General features: G+C 37.5%; 2 protein-coding genes across 3 annotated transcripts in view; one reads left to right on the top strand and one right to left on the bottom strand.

The window, feature by feature from the left end:
- Positions 1-18,525, top strand: part of LOC123564425 (uncharacterized) — a 93,941-nt gene that overhangs the window by 22,789 nt on the left and 52,627 nt on the right. The gene's annotated exons all lie outside the window — the stretch shown is intronic.
- LOC128549658 (uncharacterized) lies at positions 4,952-6,650 on the bottom strand. Its single transcript, XM_053526840.1, has 3 exons — positions 6,636-6,650; positions 5,685-6,319; positions 4,952-5,312 (listed from the first exon to the last, which is right to left on the bottom strand). The coding sequence occupies exons 1-3, from the start codon at positions 6,648-6,650 to the stop codon at positions 4,952-4,954; spliced, it is 1,011 nt and encodes a 336-aa protein (XP_053382815.1).

Here is an 18,525-nt window from a genome sequence, read left to right as displayed (position 1 = left end):
TGAAAACATTATTTAAAAAGTACCATTAGCATTATACACAAACGATCAAGTTTTCTTATTTGCTTTTGCTGACAATCAATTGTGATCAAATATGCTTACTAAAAGGAGATCTCATTCAGTTATGTGATGTTGGGGAGATTTGCTCTAAAACCCCTTTCAAGTTGCCAATCTATTTTTCTTTGGTATAATATACAAGTTTGTAGTCATGCTGTGAAATATTTTAAAGAGCGGAAAAGTTTTTGACTTAATAAAGAATTTTTAAGTTATAGAAAATTTTTTTTTTACTAAGATCCTTTATGAATACAGGCCCAGATCTAGTTTAATAATATCAATAATTTAAATCACTACGTATGTTTTATTTTATGCCTTCTTTTGGTTCATAAATATCATTCAGAGATCAGGCCATTGATTATCTGTATCGAGCATGAACTTGTTCACTTTCTACAATATAATCATGTGCCTATATCACCTACTGGTTAAACAAAAGCTCATGACGTCAACAAGACCGCTTCAAAGTTCTATGAGTATGTATTTTTGAGCAAATTGTCATAGCTCAATTTTGAAAACTGACATACTTTCACACACACTAAAAACCCCTTTTGAAAACCCTTAAATCACATGCAAGTCCACATTAAAGACATAACAGTATATCTCCAAATCCTCTGGCTGACCGTCAAATCCTCCCCTGCCTCAGTAGCCGCACCCGTCACACCTTTCTGTAAAAAATTGAATGTTTTTGTTTTAATATAATACATTAATATTAAGTACTTGGTGTAAAACAATGTCAATGAAAGAATGATTCTGGGGCAAAGACAAAATTATTTGTTTAAATTGTTTCTGAAACTTAAATTTAGTTTTTAAACAAACTTTAAGGATGAAGATTTTGGTTCTTTAATTTTTAATTTAGTTCAAACCCTCCTGAATCCTGCAGTAAAATCTGAAACAAATTATGCTGGCCTTTTTTTGTGCAACACCAAAAATAAAGAAGTAGAGCTGAAGATTACAAGAGCTCAAGTTACACTGATCTTTAGATACATTTAACTGTACCTAAGTCAGTTTGCCCTTCAAAGCAAGTGCTGGTTTTTTTTAAAGTTGTAAATTTTTCTGACTTATCCAAAAAGCATCAACACTGGAACAATAGAAAGCAATAGAATCTATAAGCCTACCTTTTTAAATTTCAATCCACCTATTTTGAATGGAACTGTTTTTAAAAAAAGCATACTCAGCTTCTTTTGTTTGTTATTTTCTTATGAGTTTTTTATAAGAGCATCTGAAAAAAAAATCCCTTACAGTGGTGTAGAAGTTGTAATCAAATTGCCGTTATCACAAAAAAGGCATCCACATTAGGCGCCAAAGCTCACATGTATGTTTTTTTAAATCTTATATTCTTTAATGAAACAACAAATGAGATTTAAAACAGCTATTTAAATGGATTCCCAATTGACTAAAGATGTTTAGATAAAACAAAAAACGAGACTGAAAAATTTGGTTTTTAGAACATGAGGCCCAGCTGAGTTTTTTTTCTTTTCTAATTGTCCTCAAAAAATACCTTTCAATGATGATGATTTATGTTATCAAAATTTTAAACATGTTTTTTTTTAATTACCAAGCTACCTATCCCTTTCTCTGGACATGTTAAAAACAAATTTACTCCACACTGTAACAGTATACAGAACTTACTCAATATTGACCTGCACCAGCATTGGCCTGCGGTAGCCAGGTCTTCCAGTTTCTTTTCTCCTCTTGTTCCTTTCAGGGAATACAATGACCAAACCTTTTTCGATCCCGTAAAACTCATCAAACAGACGACATGTGGTGTCAACATCTTTGCTACCGAATTGCAATAATATTGGGACTTTTAAAAAGGAAATAAAACAACAGTTAAACTGTTGTAAATATGTAGGTCCAATCAGTTCTCAGCAATCGTATTGACAAAAGTAGATCGCATTATAAGAACAAGACAGTACTCATTGAATAACTTTTTATGCCATTAATGGTATCAAATGAATCAATTTCAGTCATTAAATCTTTAAAATTTAAATAACTAGAGCTATCACTGAAGGTGATGAATACCTTCATATCGTACGGCACCTAAATTTCTGAAGACACTGACTTTTAAAAAATATCTCAATCAAGGTGAAAGGGCAAGTTACATGTAAATGCACGTGTTCCTTTTCGCCATGATGATGTGCATGTAAAATTATTTTTAAAATTTAGAGAGCACTTTAGGAGACCTAACTGTAAAATGGACAGACTGATGTGATCCCATATATACCATGATACTAGATCTCTAGGTATGAACGTACTTAAGAATTTACATCATGCAAAGCTTGGTTTTTCTACATGCATTTATACCATCTCTCAGTCTCACCTGACATGAGGATCATACCAATTAAAGGGATCGCCACCCTCCTGCACAGGCCTGAAGATTGACAAAGAAACATGAGATACTTTCAGATTTGAATTGGTTTTTTCTATTTATGACATACTTAAAAAAATTTACATCATGCAAGACTTTGGGATCTACATGCATTGTACCACCTCTCCTAATCTATCCTACTTGGCATGAGGATCGTAACATTTAAGGTATTCGCCACCTCTCCATGTAAACAGGCCTGAGGATTGACAAAGAAACACGAGATATCTTTCAGATTTAAATTGGTTTTTACGACGTATGACAAACTGTATTTATATCCTGCAAGTCTTGGTATCTACATGCATTTGTACCACCTCTCCTGTCCTACTTGGCATGAGGATTGAACCATTTAAGGTATTTGCCCCTCTCCATGTAACAGGCCTGAGGGTTGACAAAGAAACATGAGATAGCTTTCAGATTTGAATTGAATTGGTATTTTTAAAACCCTATACTGTGCTGGTGTGCCGTAAAACCTAAATAAATTAATTAGTTTTACTATATTGTATGAAGTACTTAAGTTTTACATCATGGCAAGTCTTGGTATCTACATGCATTTGTACCACCTCTTCTCAGTCCTACTTTGCACAAGGATCATACCATTTTCGGTACTTCTATTCGCCACCTCTCCATGTAAACAGGGCCCCAGGATTGACAAAAGAAAAAATGTAACATTTGTGTAGCTTTCAACTTGAATTAGTTTACTATGACATACTAAGTAGCGAGATGCAAATCTTGGTATCTACATGCATTGTCCACCTCTCCTGTCCTACTTGGCATGAGGTTTGGACCAATTAAGGTATTGCCACCTCTCCATGTAAACAGGGCCCGAGGATGACAAAGAAACATTTAGCTATCTTCCAGATTTGAATTGGTTTTACTATAGCTTTCAGACTTGAATTAGTTTACTATGATATACTAAGTAGTGACCCTGCCAATGTTGGTATCTACATGCATTTGTACCACCTCTCCTGTCCTACTTGGCTTGGATCGGACCAATTAAAGGGATTCGCCACCTCCCATGTAAAAAAGGCCTGAGGTTGACAAAGAAACCGAGATATCTTCCAGATTTGAATTGGTTTTACTGGGAGCTTTCAGACTTGAATTTAGTTTACAATGACATACTAAGTAGTGACATGCAAATGTTTGGGACTACATGCATTTGGTACCACCTCTCCTTCCTACTTGGCATGAGGACGGACCAATTAAAGGGATTCGCCACCTTCTCCATTAAACAGGGCCCGAGGATTGACAAAAAACACGAATATCTTCAGATTTGAATTGGTTTTTTCTGTAGCTTTCAGACTTGAATTTAGTTTACAATGACATACAATATGACAGCAATCTTGGTATCTACATGCATTTATACCACCTCTCCTGTCCTACTTGGGATGAGGATTGGACCAATTAAGGTATTCACCACCTCTCCATGTAACAGCTTGAGGATTGACAAAAAAACACGAGATATCTTCCAGATTTGGATTGGTTTTACTATGTATGACGTACTTAGGTATTTACATTATGCAAGTCTTGGTATCTACATGCATATGTACCAACCTCTCCTGTCCTACTTGGCATGAGATCGAAAACCTTTAAGGTATCTGCCACCTCTCCATGTAAACAGGTCTGAGGATTGACAAAGGAACATGAGAAGCTTTCAAATTGAATTAGTTTTACTATGTTTGATGCACCTAGAATTGACATGCAAGTTTCGTATTTTTCATGCATTTGTTACGACCTCTCCTGTCCCACTTGGCATGAGGGTCATATCCCCGACCGCCAATATTCGATCAGTTTTAAATGAATTCGTCGTGCCATATTTTTTTTTTACAAAGAAATATCGCAAGGCAAACGATTAAATTGTAAAAAGTAAACCCTTTTTACAATAAATTTAAGACATAAAGTTTAGTACTCACCAAAACCCAAAGTTTTTGTATCGGCAAAAGTTTATCCGGTGGCCATTTGTTTAAACTCCAGGGTCACGCCTATATTCGATCAAAGGGGAAACTACTCCAATAATCAGTCTGTTATAATTACACTGCACACATAAAAAAGCGCTGCACACAAATTTAAACTGTTAGTAACTGGTAAACAAGTGTAACTTTTGAAAAAATGCAATTTGAACACTATTTTAACAGTCTTAAACATATTTACAGTTTCTTTTTTTGCTTTAAGTTTACTGTTCATTTTCTATGTTTTCACAGTTGGGGCACAGAAATGGGGCCCCACACCTCAAAACTCTTACAGGGGGGCAGAAAGCAAGTGGACCCACCCATTACACCTGTCACAACACCCCCACTTTACAATAATGATGAAGGGAAATTTAGTTGTGTCAGGGGAAACTTCTTGCAAATTATGCATTTTTCCTCTTCACCTATTTCTTCTTCACTTTCACTGTCAATTGTAATAGCAGCATGCTGAGACTTCCTGCCCCTTTTTACAGGAACACCGGATGTACTGGCCACAGGAGATTTCACAGTTTTTCTCTTACTGTTGCTACATTTTTCTGTTTATCATTATGGTCCTTGATTTTGTCAATTATTTCTTCTTCTGTGATAGGTTTCCACCAATAACTTTGCTGAGTGTCTTTCTTTCTTTTTTAGCACTTTGAACATTTTCAAGGATTTTGCCACCTTTACGCAACAAAAAGTTTTCAGCTGATTTTGGCACATTGGAGTTTCCTGAACTTTCTGTGGGTGGAGGATTCTGGGATTTGAAGGTCGTGGCTGGTGCTACTACTGAATCACTGACAACTGCTGAATTGAATGGATGGATTCCGCATCTCTTGAAAGCAGCAACAATATTTGGCACAGTGAGGGTAGATGAATATACCTTGCAGGCTAGTTGACAGACATCATATCTGGTTATCAATCGCCCGCCTGACTCTCTCATGTACTTTCTGGCAAGCAGAATTCCAGGCAACCTCGAAAGGGCCAAAACAGCTCACGTAAAGGGGGCTGGAGGATTGTGAACAGTGAGGCGGCAACACAAACAATATGATTTTCTCTGACTTGGTCCATTCTATCAGTCCAAGAGAGCAGTGTGACTTGTGACCATCATACAGGACTAGCACATAGTCATTATCACGTGAAGGGGAAGGTATTTCAGCAATGGTCTTTCATGTACTGACAGAAAATTTCAGTATTTGACCATCCAGTTGGTGAGACTGTGCCCTTTGATCCTGAGTAGAGCCTTCCATCAATCCATCAATCATGCGTGCACCTGGGGAAAAAAAAAGGGCGGAACCTGTTGTCCAATCCCGTTGACACACCCAATGACAGTAGTTGTCTTGGACTTGCCTGAAGTTACAGCCTGTGTCTTGTTAAATTTTCCAGCGACAACCTTTGGTGGCTTATGTTCAGTATTCACTTTTTCATCCACATTGAAGATTCTGTTCGGTTTATCTTCAAGATCATATTTTACTAAAATTCTTTTAAGTTCTGTGAAATAATTGTCAACTGCATCTCTAGTTGCACTCTTTGCTCTGGCAATCTCTAACGCTCTAGGCTTTTTCAATTTAAGTTCTGGCCAGCGTCCCAAGAAATTGTAAAGCCACTTGTCAGACACAGGTCTATCATCCTTTGTTCTCAATCCAAGTTCAATGGCATAATCTGTGGCTAAATTCATGGTTTCCTGGCGGGTATAACCATATCCCACTTCAGCCATAGTGTTAAGATGTTGAGCCAGAAGAGACTCCTGCTCCTGACTAAAGAGTGGGAACACCCCTGACTTGACAGTGTCCACACTGATCCGTCCAGCAATCCTATCTGCAAGTGTTGCAAAAGGTACACCATATGTTACTGAAGCCTTTCTTATAGACAATTCCTTATTTTTCACAGCAAGGAAGGCTCTAGTAAGGTCATCTGTGTCATATGACCTGTAAGGACCTCTAGCAGATACAGGAGGCTGAAAAAAAGAGACAAATTCAGGATAGGTGTACTTAACTGCATCCACTTATTTATCCAATTAAATTCCCAATTAGGAAAATAAATGATAAGCATAGTCATATATTTGGACGTAACTTTTTTCGGTAAGTATATGTTGCGGGACATAAGCGATGACACTTCTGCCCTGGAAAATATGCATTCTTAGCAGACGGAATGTAAACACATATATTTTCTAAGTTTATATAGTTAATAAAGGGTGATTATAAATTGCATATTTTGGGAATAGTAAAATCCAGCCATTTTGATTTTTTTTTATTTAAATAATGCTTTTTTACCTTTCTTATCTCCATTTTTCGTCAAAGACACTTTTTTGACAGTTGTAGTTGTCCGTGTAAACAAATGGTGCGCGCGCAACCGGTGTAAAGTCCAAATAAGGAAAAATATATAACATTTCCGGGGCCGATCTAATTTAAGTTGTGATCGAATTTTGGCAGTACGAGGATACCATTTAAGGTATTCGCCACCTCTCCATGTAAAAAGGCCTGAAGATTTACAAAGAAACCTGACTTAGCTTTCACACTAGAATGAGTTTATAATATGACCTTAGTACTGACATGCAAGTCTTCGTATCTACATGCACGATTAAAAGTAAATATGTAGTATGTATTCACACAAAGTTTTGTTTGCAGACGAGTATCGACATCTAATGATCTATATTTTTTCAGTGAATAACAGGTATCATTACTTATTCATTAGGAAATCTATTACCGGATGGTTAGAAAATCCTTGAGGATTTGCTAGCCGTCTGGTAAAGGGATCTCAGATCGGCTAAATCTCAGACTAGGCATTCGGAAACCCAGACGGCTAGACACATCCTTGTGTTAATTTTATTAATTCAGTCAGGTTTTCTGAAAATTTATTTTCATAAGTACGCAGCTTATCTGAAGCTCTGATTTAATACTTATATAGTTAAAAATATAAATATAATCTGGAAAGTAGATCCCTTGGAAGCACCGAGAAAAAAACAATTTTAACAAACAGTGAAAATTGCAGGCTCAGTTTGACTGAGTCTGTTCATGAGCAGTTATGGATAATGCAACACTGCCCACGCCCCCTATCACCGGCTTAAGCAGTATTCAATCTTCAAATCTAAATCAGTAAATGAGTTGAAATCAATGATCCCGAAGGACCTGAAAATATATCAACACTGAGATGAAGTTGGGGCAACTTTTTATGGCCGCCACACAGCACTTAACACCCGCTGTTGTGCTGTAAATATAATCTGAAAAGTAGATCCCGTGAAAGCACTGAAAGACTTCGAAACAGAAATTAAATAGTTGTGGACGCATTGGTTGAAAGGGCTAAGACGCTTTCCTACGGAGGTAAAGGCCATACATGTCAAGTTTCCCGGATTGTCCGGGAGTCTCACGGATTTTTTGTCCATTTCCCGGACATACGGAAATCAATCATTTCTCCCGGAAATCCAAAATTCCAAGCTAATGCTTTCCTGTATCAAACTAAACCTGTAATTACACACTGTGCCTGACGTAATTTATCACTCTACTGGTATATTGATAAGAGTTTAACAAGGTCACGCACTGATGACATTCTGCAAACAGGTGTGTACTGTGCTATTTTTAGATTGTGTTAATTGGCGAGTGGTGATACTGACATAATATGATGATAAGACAGGAACATTTAGTGTGAAAAGATATGTATTTAGGGATACATTTGAATAGATAAAGAGCCAGATGGCAATAATTACCACTGATGGCATAATTGAGAAAACAACTAGAGATAGGTTTTTACATTGTTTTAAACACTGCTATGATTTTGTATTTCATTTTGATGAGTAAAAACAGTAAAAAGCATTTTTCAGTGCATATTAAAAACGGTGAAACAGATTTATTTCCAATCTAGTTAGCTCCTGCTCATTTGCAAAAAATCTAAGAATTTAAAAAAAAACCCTGCAGATTATTCACATAAAAGAAACTCGCCAGTATAAAATTTAAAATTTCATCCAAATTCCTATTCCTAGATGCTCAAAGAATACTGTAAAAACTAAATAAAGTTACTATAAACCTGCATGTTTTGTTATTTTTTTTTTGTTTACATTGCAGAATTTCTAAAATTTTCATTTTGGACAGTACTGGTAACTTAAAATGGGTACTTACAAAAAAGATACTGACTGATAAATAGCAAACAGTGCAGATCATGATCAGACTGCATGGACAATTTACACTGGTTGCAAATGCAGAATCAATCGTATTCAACATGATAAAGGTTAAAATGCTTTATAAAGCATCTTAAGCACCTAAAAACATTGCCCAAATCAGACCTAATCTGTTACATAGTATTATATACGACCAAATATTTCCTAAGAAACGTTCGACGAAAAAATCTCCTGGATTTTCATCAAATATCCTGGATTTTCAACTGAAATATCCTGGAAAATTGTTCACACAACTTGACATGTATGGTAAAGGCCCCTGGTTCGAATCCTGGCTACTCCCACTGCGGTGTGTCCTTGGGCAAGGCACTTTTATCACGATTGCCTCTGTCAGCTGTAAATGGGTACCAGCAAATTGCAGGGGGTGAGGTATAATTAGTTTTAACTGTTCTTAATATAGGGTCGCAGAAAAGCTCTAGAGAGCTTATGTTAATTGTTTCACCAAGCGACGGTAAATAAAACTTACCTTTACCAGTGCTGAATATTATATGGAAAGTTTCTTGTTTAACAGAAGTCGGTGGGGTATGGGCCGGATTAGTATGGCTGCAATTTGCATTCTTTTTTTTTTCTTTACAGAAACTAGACTTTTGGGTTTTTACTGAATAAATTTCATGTTGCTGTTAACGAACGCGTATGTAGGTTATTTGATCTGCAACAAAATCTTGACTTGGCCCAAATCTTGGGATAACTTAAATTTGCGCCAAAATGAATTTCAGAATTATCAAGATAGATCAGAGTATAAGTATTACAATTTATATGTACTTACCTCAGTCTTACGTAAAACACCAGATATATCGATAGTTAATTGAAAGGAGATTTTATTCAGTTGTTCTAATGTGTAACAGTATCACCGAAAGACACCAAAATTACTGGACATTCCTTTTGTAAACATCGGCGCGCATGCAGATATTCAGGTGTCAGCTACATCCGAATCAACGTTTCTTTTTAAAAAGGAGATACTCAAAGTAAATTTACGAAAGAATATTTAAGTTCAATGATATTACAGTATATTCGACAACTTAAATTGAAATAAACGAAATTATAATGGCAAAATATAGATTCGAACCTATCGCTACGAAGTCAGCTTTACATAATGAAATACTACAACAATAACAACAACAAAATATTGACACTAAAATAACCTAATTTATTTCAAGAAACAAGCTTATTTTTCAGAAGTTTGAAGTTCAGGTCATCAGTATTTCTGATGTACCCTCATAAATACATAATTTGCTTAAGCGTAGGTCCCAGGTATGATGGGGGGGGGGGGGGCGCGGGCATATTATCCTTCTAAAAAATTGACACTGGCAGTAATATTCGGGAACTTGTACAGTTATTTCTCCTTTGAGCTGAACTGCTCTTTAGGAGAAGCTCAATTCTATCCGAAAATTTAAACATCTTTCGGTTAATAAATTTAATTAAAGATTTGGTGAATTCATGTATCTGAATTACAGTTTAGTCAAAACTGCAGGGTTAAACTTAGAATGCATATGAAGGTTTCTTTGTGTGATTTTCTGTCAATATTGACAACTTTGAATTTTTGGAAAATGTGATAAAAATAAAGTGATCCATCTGTATAAAATAATTTCTATCTTTTTAATCTAGATCTAGATCTACATGCTTAATGTAATGAGTGAAAAATTTCATTTTAACTTGCAGTTATGATTTAAATTGTAATTTTAACAGATCTCATACAACCAGTCTATATAAATTTATACTGAAAAATCTTCTGGACTTCAGATTTATATGGATTGTACATATATTTACAGAATATCCATAAAAAAAGGAGAAAATTCTAGACCTGCATAAAGCATATGCTGTACAAATTACCTACATAATTGGCAATGTTTTGCGGCAGAAGGGGAGTGGTGGTGTTGGAGACAAGGTGTCGGCTGCTTACCACGGAGACGTGGGTTTGAACCCTAATAATGGGTCATGAAAGTTAACGTCCTCATTAAACGCCATTCCATCGAAGGTTTTCCCAGATTTGGACTCAAAGCTTTATTCTTCACAATCGAGCGAAAAAAATTAGTATATAAGGGAATAGCAATGCAGTTCGTGTATGAGGCAGTTGACAGCTGCTGAGCAGGCGACCTCGGTAGCTCCACTAGTAGGCAGGCTTTTCTAGGCAACTGTCAGTTTTGAATATACTTTCATAACTACTCTTTCACTGAAAATTGGCAACATTGTAAAAACGTTAATATAACGTTATCTTAACAACGTTGTGATTCAAACTTGAGTAAAACGTTGTGACAACGTTACTTAACAACGTTGAGACAACGTTACAGCACTGTTACGTACACAACGTTGTAGCCCAACGTTTGCACAACGTTGTACTAACGTTGTAGATTTTACAAGATTCAGATAAAAACTCAGTGTGTCTTTTTATAGGGTCTTTTCAGTATATTCACACATTGCTTGCATAGGGCTTTCTCCTATACATTTCAAATCACTACTTTGAATAGTTCTCAACGTTGTTACAACGTTGTCACAACGTTGTAAAATAACACAACTAACATACAACTAAAACACAACGTTGTCTTAACGTTGTGTGTTTGCTGGGTTAAAGCTTCCATTAAAACAAACCGAATATTCGAATATATTCGAATATGGCAAACCGAATATTCGAATATTGATTTCAGTATTCGTTCCCATCCCTACTATTTTGCTTTTTATACGCCCGTTTGAAAAACGGGACGTATTATGGGAACGCCCCTGGCGGGCGGGCGGGCGGGTGGGCGGCATCCATAGACCTTGTCCGGAGCATATCTTCTACATGCATGGAGGGATTTTGATGAAACTTGGCACAGTTGTTCACCATCATGAGACGGAGTGTCATGCGCAAGAACCAGGTCCCTAGGTCTAAGGTCAAGGTCACACTTAGAGGTCAAAGGTCAAATTCAAGAATGACTTTGTCCGGAGCATATCTTCTTCATGCATGGAGGGATTTTGATGAAAGTTGGCACAATTGTTCATCATCATGAGACGGAGTGTCATGCGCAAAAACCAGGTCCCTAGGTCTAAGGTCAAGGTCACACTTAGAGGTCAAAGGATACAAGAATGAAAAATTCAAGAATGACTTTGTCCGGAGCATATCTTCTTCATGCATGGAATGATTTTGATGTAGCTTGGCACAGTTGTTCACCATAATGAGAGGGAGTGTCATGCGCAAGAACCAGGTCCCTAGGTCTAAGGTCAAGGTCACACTTAGAGGTCAAAGGATACAAGAATGAAAACTTTGTCCAGAGCATATCTTCTTCATGCATGAAAGGACTTTGATGTTGCTTGGCAAAATTGTTCACCATCATGAGACGGAGTGTCATGCGCAAGAACCAGGTCCCTAGGGGTAAGGTCAAGGTCACACTTAGAGGTCAAGGATACAAGAATGAAAACTTTGTCCGGAGCATTTCTTCTTCATGCATGGAGGGATTTTGATGTAACTTGGCACAATTGTACACCATCATGAGGTGGAGTGTCATGCACTGGTCCCTTCTTTTGAATTACTTCCCTTTGCTGTTACTATAAATAGCTTATATTGTAACTTTTTCATTACAAGTCGTAGGGGAAAATCGAGACCACTTTTCTGTAGTACAACATGCATGTTACGTCCAATTCTGAGGTGTATTTTGAGCTATCTCTACCTGGTAAGGATTTTTGTATGGACTTGTAATTTTTTTTTTTTTTTTTTTTTCTCTCTCTCTCTTTAAAGATTAACTTCCCTTAGTTGTGTCTATAAATAACTTACATTGTAACTTTTTTATAATTGACCCTACTGAAAAACCAAGACCACTTTTCTGTGGTACAACATTGATGTTACTTTCAAATTTTGGGTGTATTTTAAGGTATCTCTACCTGGAAAGGATTTTTATGCCCCCGAAGGGAGGCATATTTTTTGAACCGTCTGTCGGTCCGTCGGTCTGTCAGTCTGTCGGTCTGTCAGTCTGTCCGCAATTATCGTGTCCGGTCCATATCTTTGTCATCGATGGATGGATTTTAAATAACTTGGCATGAATGTGTACCACAGTAAGACGACGTGTGGCGCGCAAGACCCAGGTCCGTAGCTCAAAGGTCAAGGTCACACTTAGACATTAAAGAATAGTGCATTGATGGGCGTGTCCGGTCCATATCTTTTTCATCGATGGATGGATTTTCAAATAACTTGGCATGAATGTGTACCACAGTAAGACGATGTGTTGCGCGCAAGACCCAGGTCCGTAGCTCAAAGGTCAAGGTCACACTTAGACGTTAAAGATTAGTGCATTGATGGGCGTGTCCGGACCATATCTTTGTCATCGATTTATGGATTTTCAAATAACTTGGCATGAATGTGTACCACAGTAAGACGACTTGTCGCGCGCAAGACCCAGGTCCGTAGCTCAAAGGTCAAGGTCACACTTAGACAATAAAGGATAGTGCATTGATGGGCGTGTCCGGTCCATATCTTTGTCATCGATGGATGGATTTTCAAATAACTTGGCATGAATGTGTACCACAGTAGGACGACGTGTGGCATGCAAGACCCAGGTTCGTAGCTCAAAGGTCAAGGTCACACTTAGACATTAAAGGTCATTTTTCATGATAGTGCATTGATGGACGTGTCCGGTCCATATCATTGTCATTCATGCATGGATTTTAAAATAACTACGCATGAATATGTGACACAGTAAGACGACGTGTCGTGCGCAAGACCCAGCTCTGTAGGTCAAAGGTCCTAAACTCTAACATCGGCCATAACTATTCATTCAAAGTGCCATCGGGGGCATGTGTAATCCTATGGAGACAGCTCTTGTTTTTGTGGACTTAGTAAAATAAAAGAATTACAATAATTTCTAAAGAAAAAACATTGTAAACAACTAGAAAATTAAAATTCCATTTGCAAATCCAGGTGCTAGTGTAAAGAAATTTGCTGTGACGGGCGTATATTGCAACATTCTGGCACTCTTGTTTACTATATTATGCCCCTTTTTCGACAAGGCTGTTGAATAGTCGAGCATTGCTGTCCTCCGACAGCTCTTGTTACATATTGAATGACTTACCGCTTAGAAGTAAAATCTGCCTGTCATAGGTTGTTGAAGGTTCAGTAAACTATTGCCTGAACGGTTTATGAACATGGTTTTTATGCCTCCGAAGGGAGGCATATAGTTTTTGAACCGTCTGTCGGTCTGTCAGTCTGTCGGTCTGTCAGTCTTCCGCAATTTTCGTGTCCGGTCCATATCTTTGTCATCGATGGATGGATTTTCTATTAACTTGGCATGAGTGTGTACCACAGTAAGACGACCTGACGCACGCAAGACCCAGGTCCGTAGCTCAAAGGTCAAGGTCACACTTAGACATTAAAGGATAGTGCATTGATGGGCGTGTCCGGTCCATATCTTTGTCATCGATGGATGGATTTTCAAATAACTTGGCATGAATGTGTACCACAGTAAGACAACATGTCGCGCGCAAGACCCAGGTCCGTTGCTCAAAGGTCAAGGTCACACTTTGACTTTAAAGGATAGTGCATTGATGGGCGTGTCCGGTCCATATCTTTGTCATCCGTGGATGGATTTTCAAATAACTTGGTATGAGTGTGTACCACAGTAAGACGACTTGTCGCGCGCAAGACCCAGGTCCGTAGCTCAAAGGTCAAGGTCACACTTAGACGTTAAAGGATAGTGCATTGATGGGTGTGTCCGTCACACTTAGATGTTAAAGGTCATTTTTCATGATAGTGCATTGATGGGCGTGTCCGGTCCATATCTTTGTCATTCATGCATGGATTTTAAAATAACTACGCATGAATGTGTGACACAGTAAGACGACGTGTCGTGCGCAAGACCCAGCTCCGTAGGTCAAAGGTCCTAAACTCTTAACATCGGCCATAACTATTTATTCAAAGTGCCATCGGGGGCATGTGTCATCCTATGGAGACAGCTCTTGTTTTACATATTGAATGACTTACCGCTTAGAAGTAAAATCTGCCTGTCTGAGGTTGTTGGAGGTTCCAGTAAACTGTCACCTAATGGTGTACAAACATTAATTTTTATATGCCGAAGGGACGTATTATGTTATGGTCCCGGTGTCCGCCCGTCCGTCTGTCCGTTAGCAATTTCGTGTCCGATCTGTAACCCTTGAACCCCTTGAAGGATTTCAAAGAAACGTGACACAAATGTTCACTACACCAAGACAACGTGCAGAACGCATGTTTTAGATGTGTCATTTCAATGTCAAGGTCACACTTAGGGGTCAAGGGTCATATGAGTGTGTTTTGTGTCCGCTCTGTAACTCTTGAACTGCTTGAAGGATTTCAAAGAAACTTAGCATAAATGTTCACCAGACTGAGACGACATGCAGAGCGCTTGTTTCGGATAACTAGCTTCAAGGTCAAGGTCTCACTTAGGAGTGAAAGGTCATATGAGTGTGTTTTGTGTCCGCTCTAACTCTTGAACTGCTTGAATGATTTCAAAGAAACTTGGCACAAATGTTTACCACACTGAGGTGACGTGCAGAGCGCATGTTTTGGATGACTTGCTTTAAGGTCAAGGTCACACTTAGGGGTCAAAGGTCATATATGACTTTGCTTTGTGTATATTGCTCTGCATTGCAGTGCTCTTGTTTTTATTTGGCAGATCCCTTTTTTGTTCTCTTACAATAATTTTTTTTAATTACTTCCCTTTTTTGTTACTATAAATAGCTTATTTTGAAACTTTTTTATTATTGGGGAAAACCGAGACCACTTTTCTGTGGTACAACATGGATGGTAAATCCAATTTTTAGATGTATTTTGACATAACTTTACCTGGTAAGAATTTTTTATGTGGAATTTTTTGGAATTTCTTCTTTTTTGTTGTTCCTGTCCTTTGGGCTTCAACAGTCAAGTTCTTTAAATTTTGCTCCCATCCTCTGATGTAACCCTTCGGGCATATATTGCACCACTTGGCGGCGCTCTTGTTACAAATTGAGTGACTGTTCTTCTCAGTAGTGAAAATGGTCCATCTGTGGTCATGGAAGATTCCTATAAACTATCACCTGAATAGTTTATGAACATGTACTTTTGCATATTGAATGAATTACCGCTCAGTATTAAAATTTGTTATGTGAGGTTGTGGTAGAATTCAGAAAACTATTGCCCGAATATTTATTTACATTCATTTAAATTCTTGAATGGCCTTGCAGTCGTAAATAAACTTTATTTTCTAGAATTTATCAAAGGCTCGAGTGAAATATTGCCTGACTGTTTCTGTTATTTATTTACATTTGTTGCACAATTTATTAGTTACTAGTCAGAACTATTTACCTGAGCTTGTGGAAGATCAAGTGAAGTGTAGTCAGAGTGTTTTGTGAGCATACATTTATTTAGAATAACTTAATGACTTGCAGGTCATCATCAAAACTATCTGACTGAGGTACTGAGATAATGTCCCAACGGTTTCTGAAAGTTAATTAATCCCCCATCACTTGTATAGGAATGGTCTCCATCCGTCCGTCCTTCTGTCTGTCCGTCCGTAGCGTTTCGTGTCCACTCTGTATCTCCTAAACCCCTTAAAGGATTTTCATGAAACAAGTAATTACCTCATCAAGACGATGTGTAGAACCCATGAGTCAGCCATGTCGGCTCAAGGTCAAAGTCACAACTCAAGGTCAAAAGGTTTTAGCCTTCCATTTTGTGTTTGCTCTGTATCTCCTAAACCCCTTGGAGGATAATCATGAAATTTGGGTTAAATGATCACCTCATCAAGACGATGTGTAGAACTTATGAGTCAGCCATGTCGGATTAAGGTCAAGGTCACAACTCAGGGTCAAATGTTTGAGCCTTACATGTTGTGTCCGCTCTGTATCTCCTAACCCCTTGAAGGATTTTCAAGAAACTTGGGTCAGTTATTTACCACATCAATACGATATTCAGAACTCAGAACTCATCAGTCAGCCATGTTGACTCAAGGTCAAGGTCACAACTCAAGGTCAAAGGTTTGAGCCTTCCATTTTATGTCAACCCTTGAAGGATTTTAATATGACCTGGCTGTAATATTCCCCTTATCAAGATGTGCAAAATTTAAAATTCACCCCTGCCAGCATAAGGTCAAGGTCTCAACTCGATTCTTTAATGGTTCCACCCAATACCATAAACCCTTTCACTATCCAGAACAATGGGGGAGGATATATAGATATCTTTCAGACTGCCTTGTTATATTTAAATTGATGGCTTAACTGTCAGTAGTCAAAACCAATAGTCCTGAGGTTATTGAATTTATTTTGTTGTGTTTAACATAGCACCGACATGATTATAGGTCATAATTATAGAGGCTTTCCATCTTTGATGGTGGAGGAAGACCCCAGGTACCCTTCTATGCATTATTTTGTCACGAGTGAGCACCTGGGTAGAACCACAAACCTTCCGTAAGCCATCCAGCTGGCTTCCTCACATGAAGAATTCAACGCCCTGATTGAGGCTCGAACCCACACTGATGAGGGGCAAGTGATTTGAAGTCGGCAACCAAAACCACTTGGCCACGGAGGCCATTGAAGGTTCATGTGAAAGAAGAAGAAGAATATTTTATTAGACTCTAAACTTTATAATTTCTGGTCTATAACAAAATGCAATAGTATATACAAATATAATTATATGCCAGAGTTTATGAGCACTTATTTACATATTTTGAATGGCCTGTTTGTCACTACTTAAACTATTTTTTCCAAGTTTGTTAGAAAATTAACAGAAATGTGCCTGGTTATTTATGAACATTTACACCTTTAAAATTGCTTATTGGTCAATAGTCAAAACTGTTTGTCTTAGGTCATTGAAGGATCATGTGAAAATTACACAAATTATTTATAATTAAATGGGATAAAATCCTGTAGAAATAATTAAATTAATTTACAATTACTGCACAGTTTCTCCTTTTTTGCGGGGAGGCACACAAAAACTTCCCTCGGTTCGATAACAAAACAACAAATCAAAAGGGGATGTATATATTAAAAGGGTCACTATAACAGCAGCTAGATTTGGAAATTTGTATTTGGCATTCGTGGATTTTGCAAGGTCAGATCACAATGGGTGCTTGTGCGCCTCAGGGAGATCCAATCTAGCCAATCCACTCGAGCCAAATACAAGTCCCAGATTAAAAACTATTTTATTAACCCTGTTGTATTAACAGCTGAGAATTGCCCTGTTTATGCAGACAGAAATTTCCCTTTGTTATTACATGCCCAGATCAAGTTTTTATGCATAAAAGCCTTAACAGCATCAGTCTTCATATGTATAAAACCGCCATATATCCAAGGACCTATGGTAGTGTTACCATTTTAGTTCTTTATACTTTAAGACCATTTATTCTGCTAAAGCCTGTGCTGGGGATCATAAGGAGTGCTGCGCATATTATTACCTCTATTGAACTGACATGATTAAACTTAGTTTGCTTATAATTCTCTTACTTGAGTATTTTCTTACATATATAATCAAATGTAGAAAACATAACAAACATATTGTGTCTGTGTAAACACATGCTCAAATGAATATTAATGGTACCTTAAAGTTTAGAAAAATATAACGTGTATGACAAGTTATAGTGTATATTTAGCATATTTGAATCACTTTTAATTTTGACAGAAAACAGTCTGAAAATTGAACCGTAAAATTGTTGTTTTTGCTGACAATTTTTTAACAGTGTCCGAACATTCAAGCATAATACAAAACGTCTTTGTAGTGCTTTATATTTTATATTTTCTATAATTTCTGGTCCTCCAGGATAATTGATTTCAACTCATTTAGATTTGAAGATTGAATACTGCTTAAGCCGGTGCTAGGGGGCATGAGCAGTGTTGCATTTTCCATTACTGCTCATGAACAGACTCAATCAAACCGAGTCTGCAATTTCAACTGTTTGCCTTGTTCTTGGTGCTTCCGAAGGATCTACTTTCCAGATTTTATTTGTTTGTTTGTGGTTTAATCTCGGATGAGGAATTTTTATTTTTGTGCCCCATCACCAACATTGTTTTCTCTTTTTTGCGGGGAG

Source organism: Mercenaria mercenaria, chromosome 2 (assembly GCF_021730395.1).
Source record: "Mercenaria mercenaria strain notata chromosome 2, MADL_Memer_1, whole genome shotgun sequence".
NCBI lineage: Eukaryota > Metazoa > Mollusca > Bivalvia > Venerida > Veneridae > Mercenaria > Mercenaria mercenaria.
Note: the sequence above shows the minus strand (reverse complement) of the source record. Positions and strands in the feature narration are given on the sequence as shown.

What these genes read in the sequence shown, in the direction of transcription:
- LOC128549658 (XM_053526840.1), bottom strand. An exon ending in AAGACAACTACTGTCATTGG is followed by an intron (nt 5,313 to 5,684) that starts GTGTGTCAACGG and finishes TCTGCTTGCCAG; the next exon opens with AAAGTACATGAGAGAGTCAG.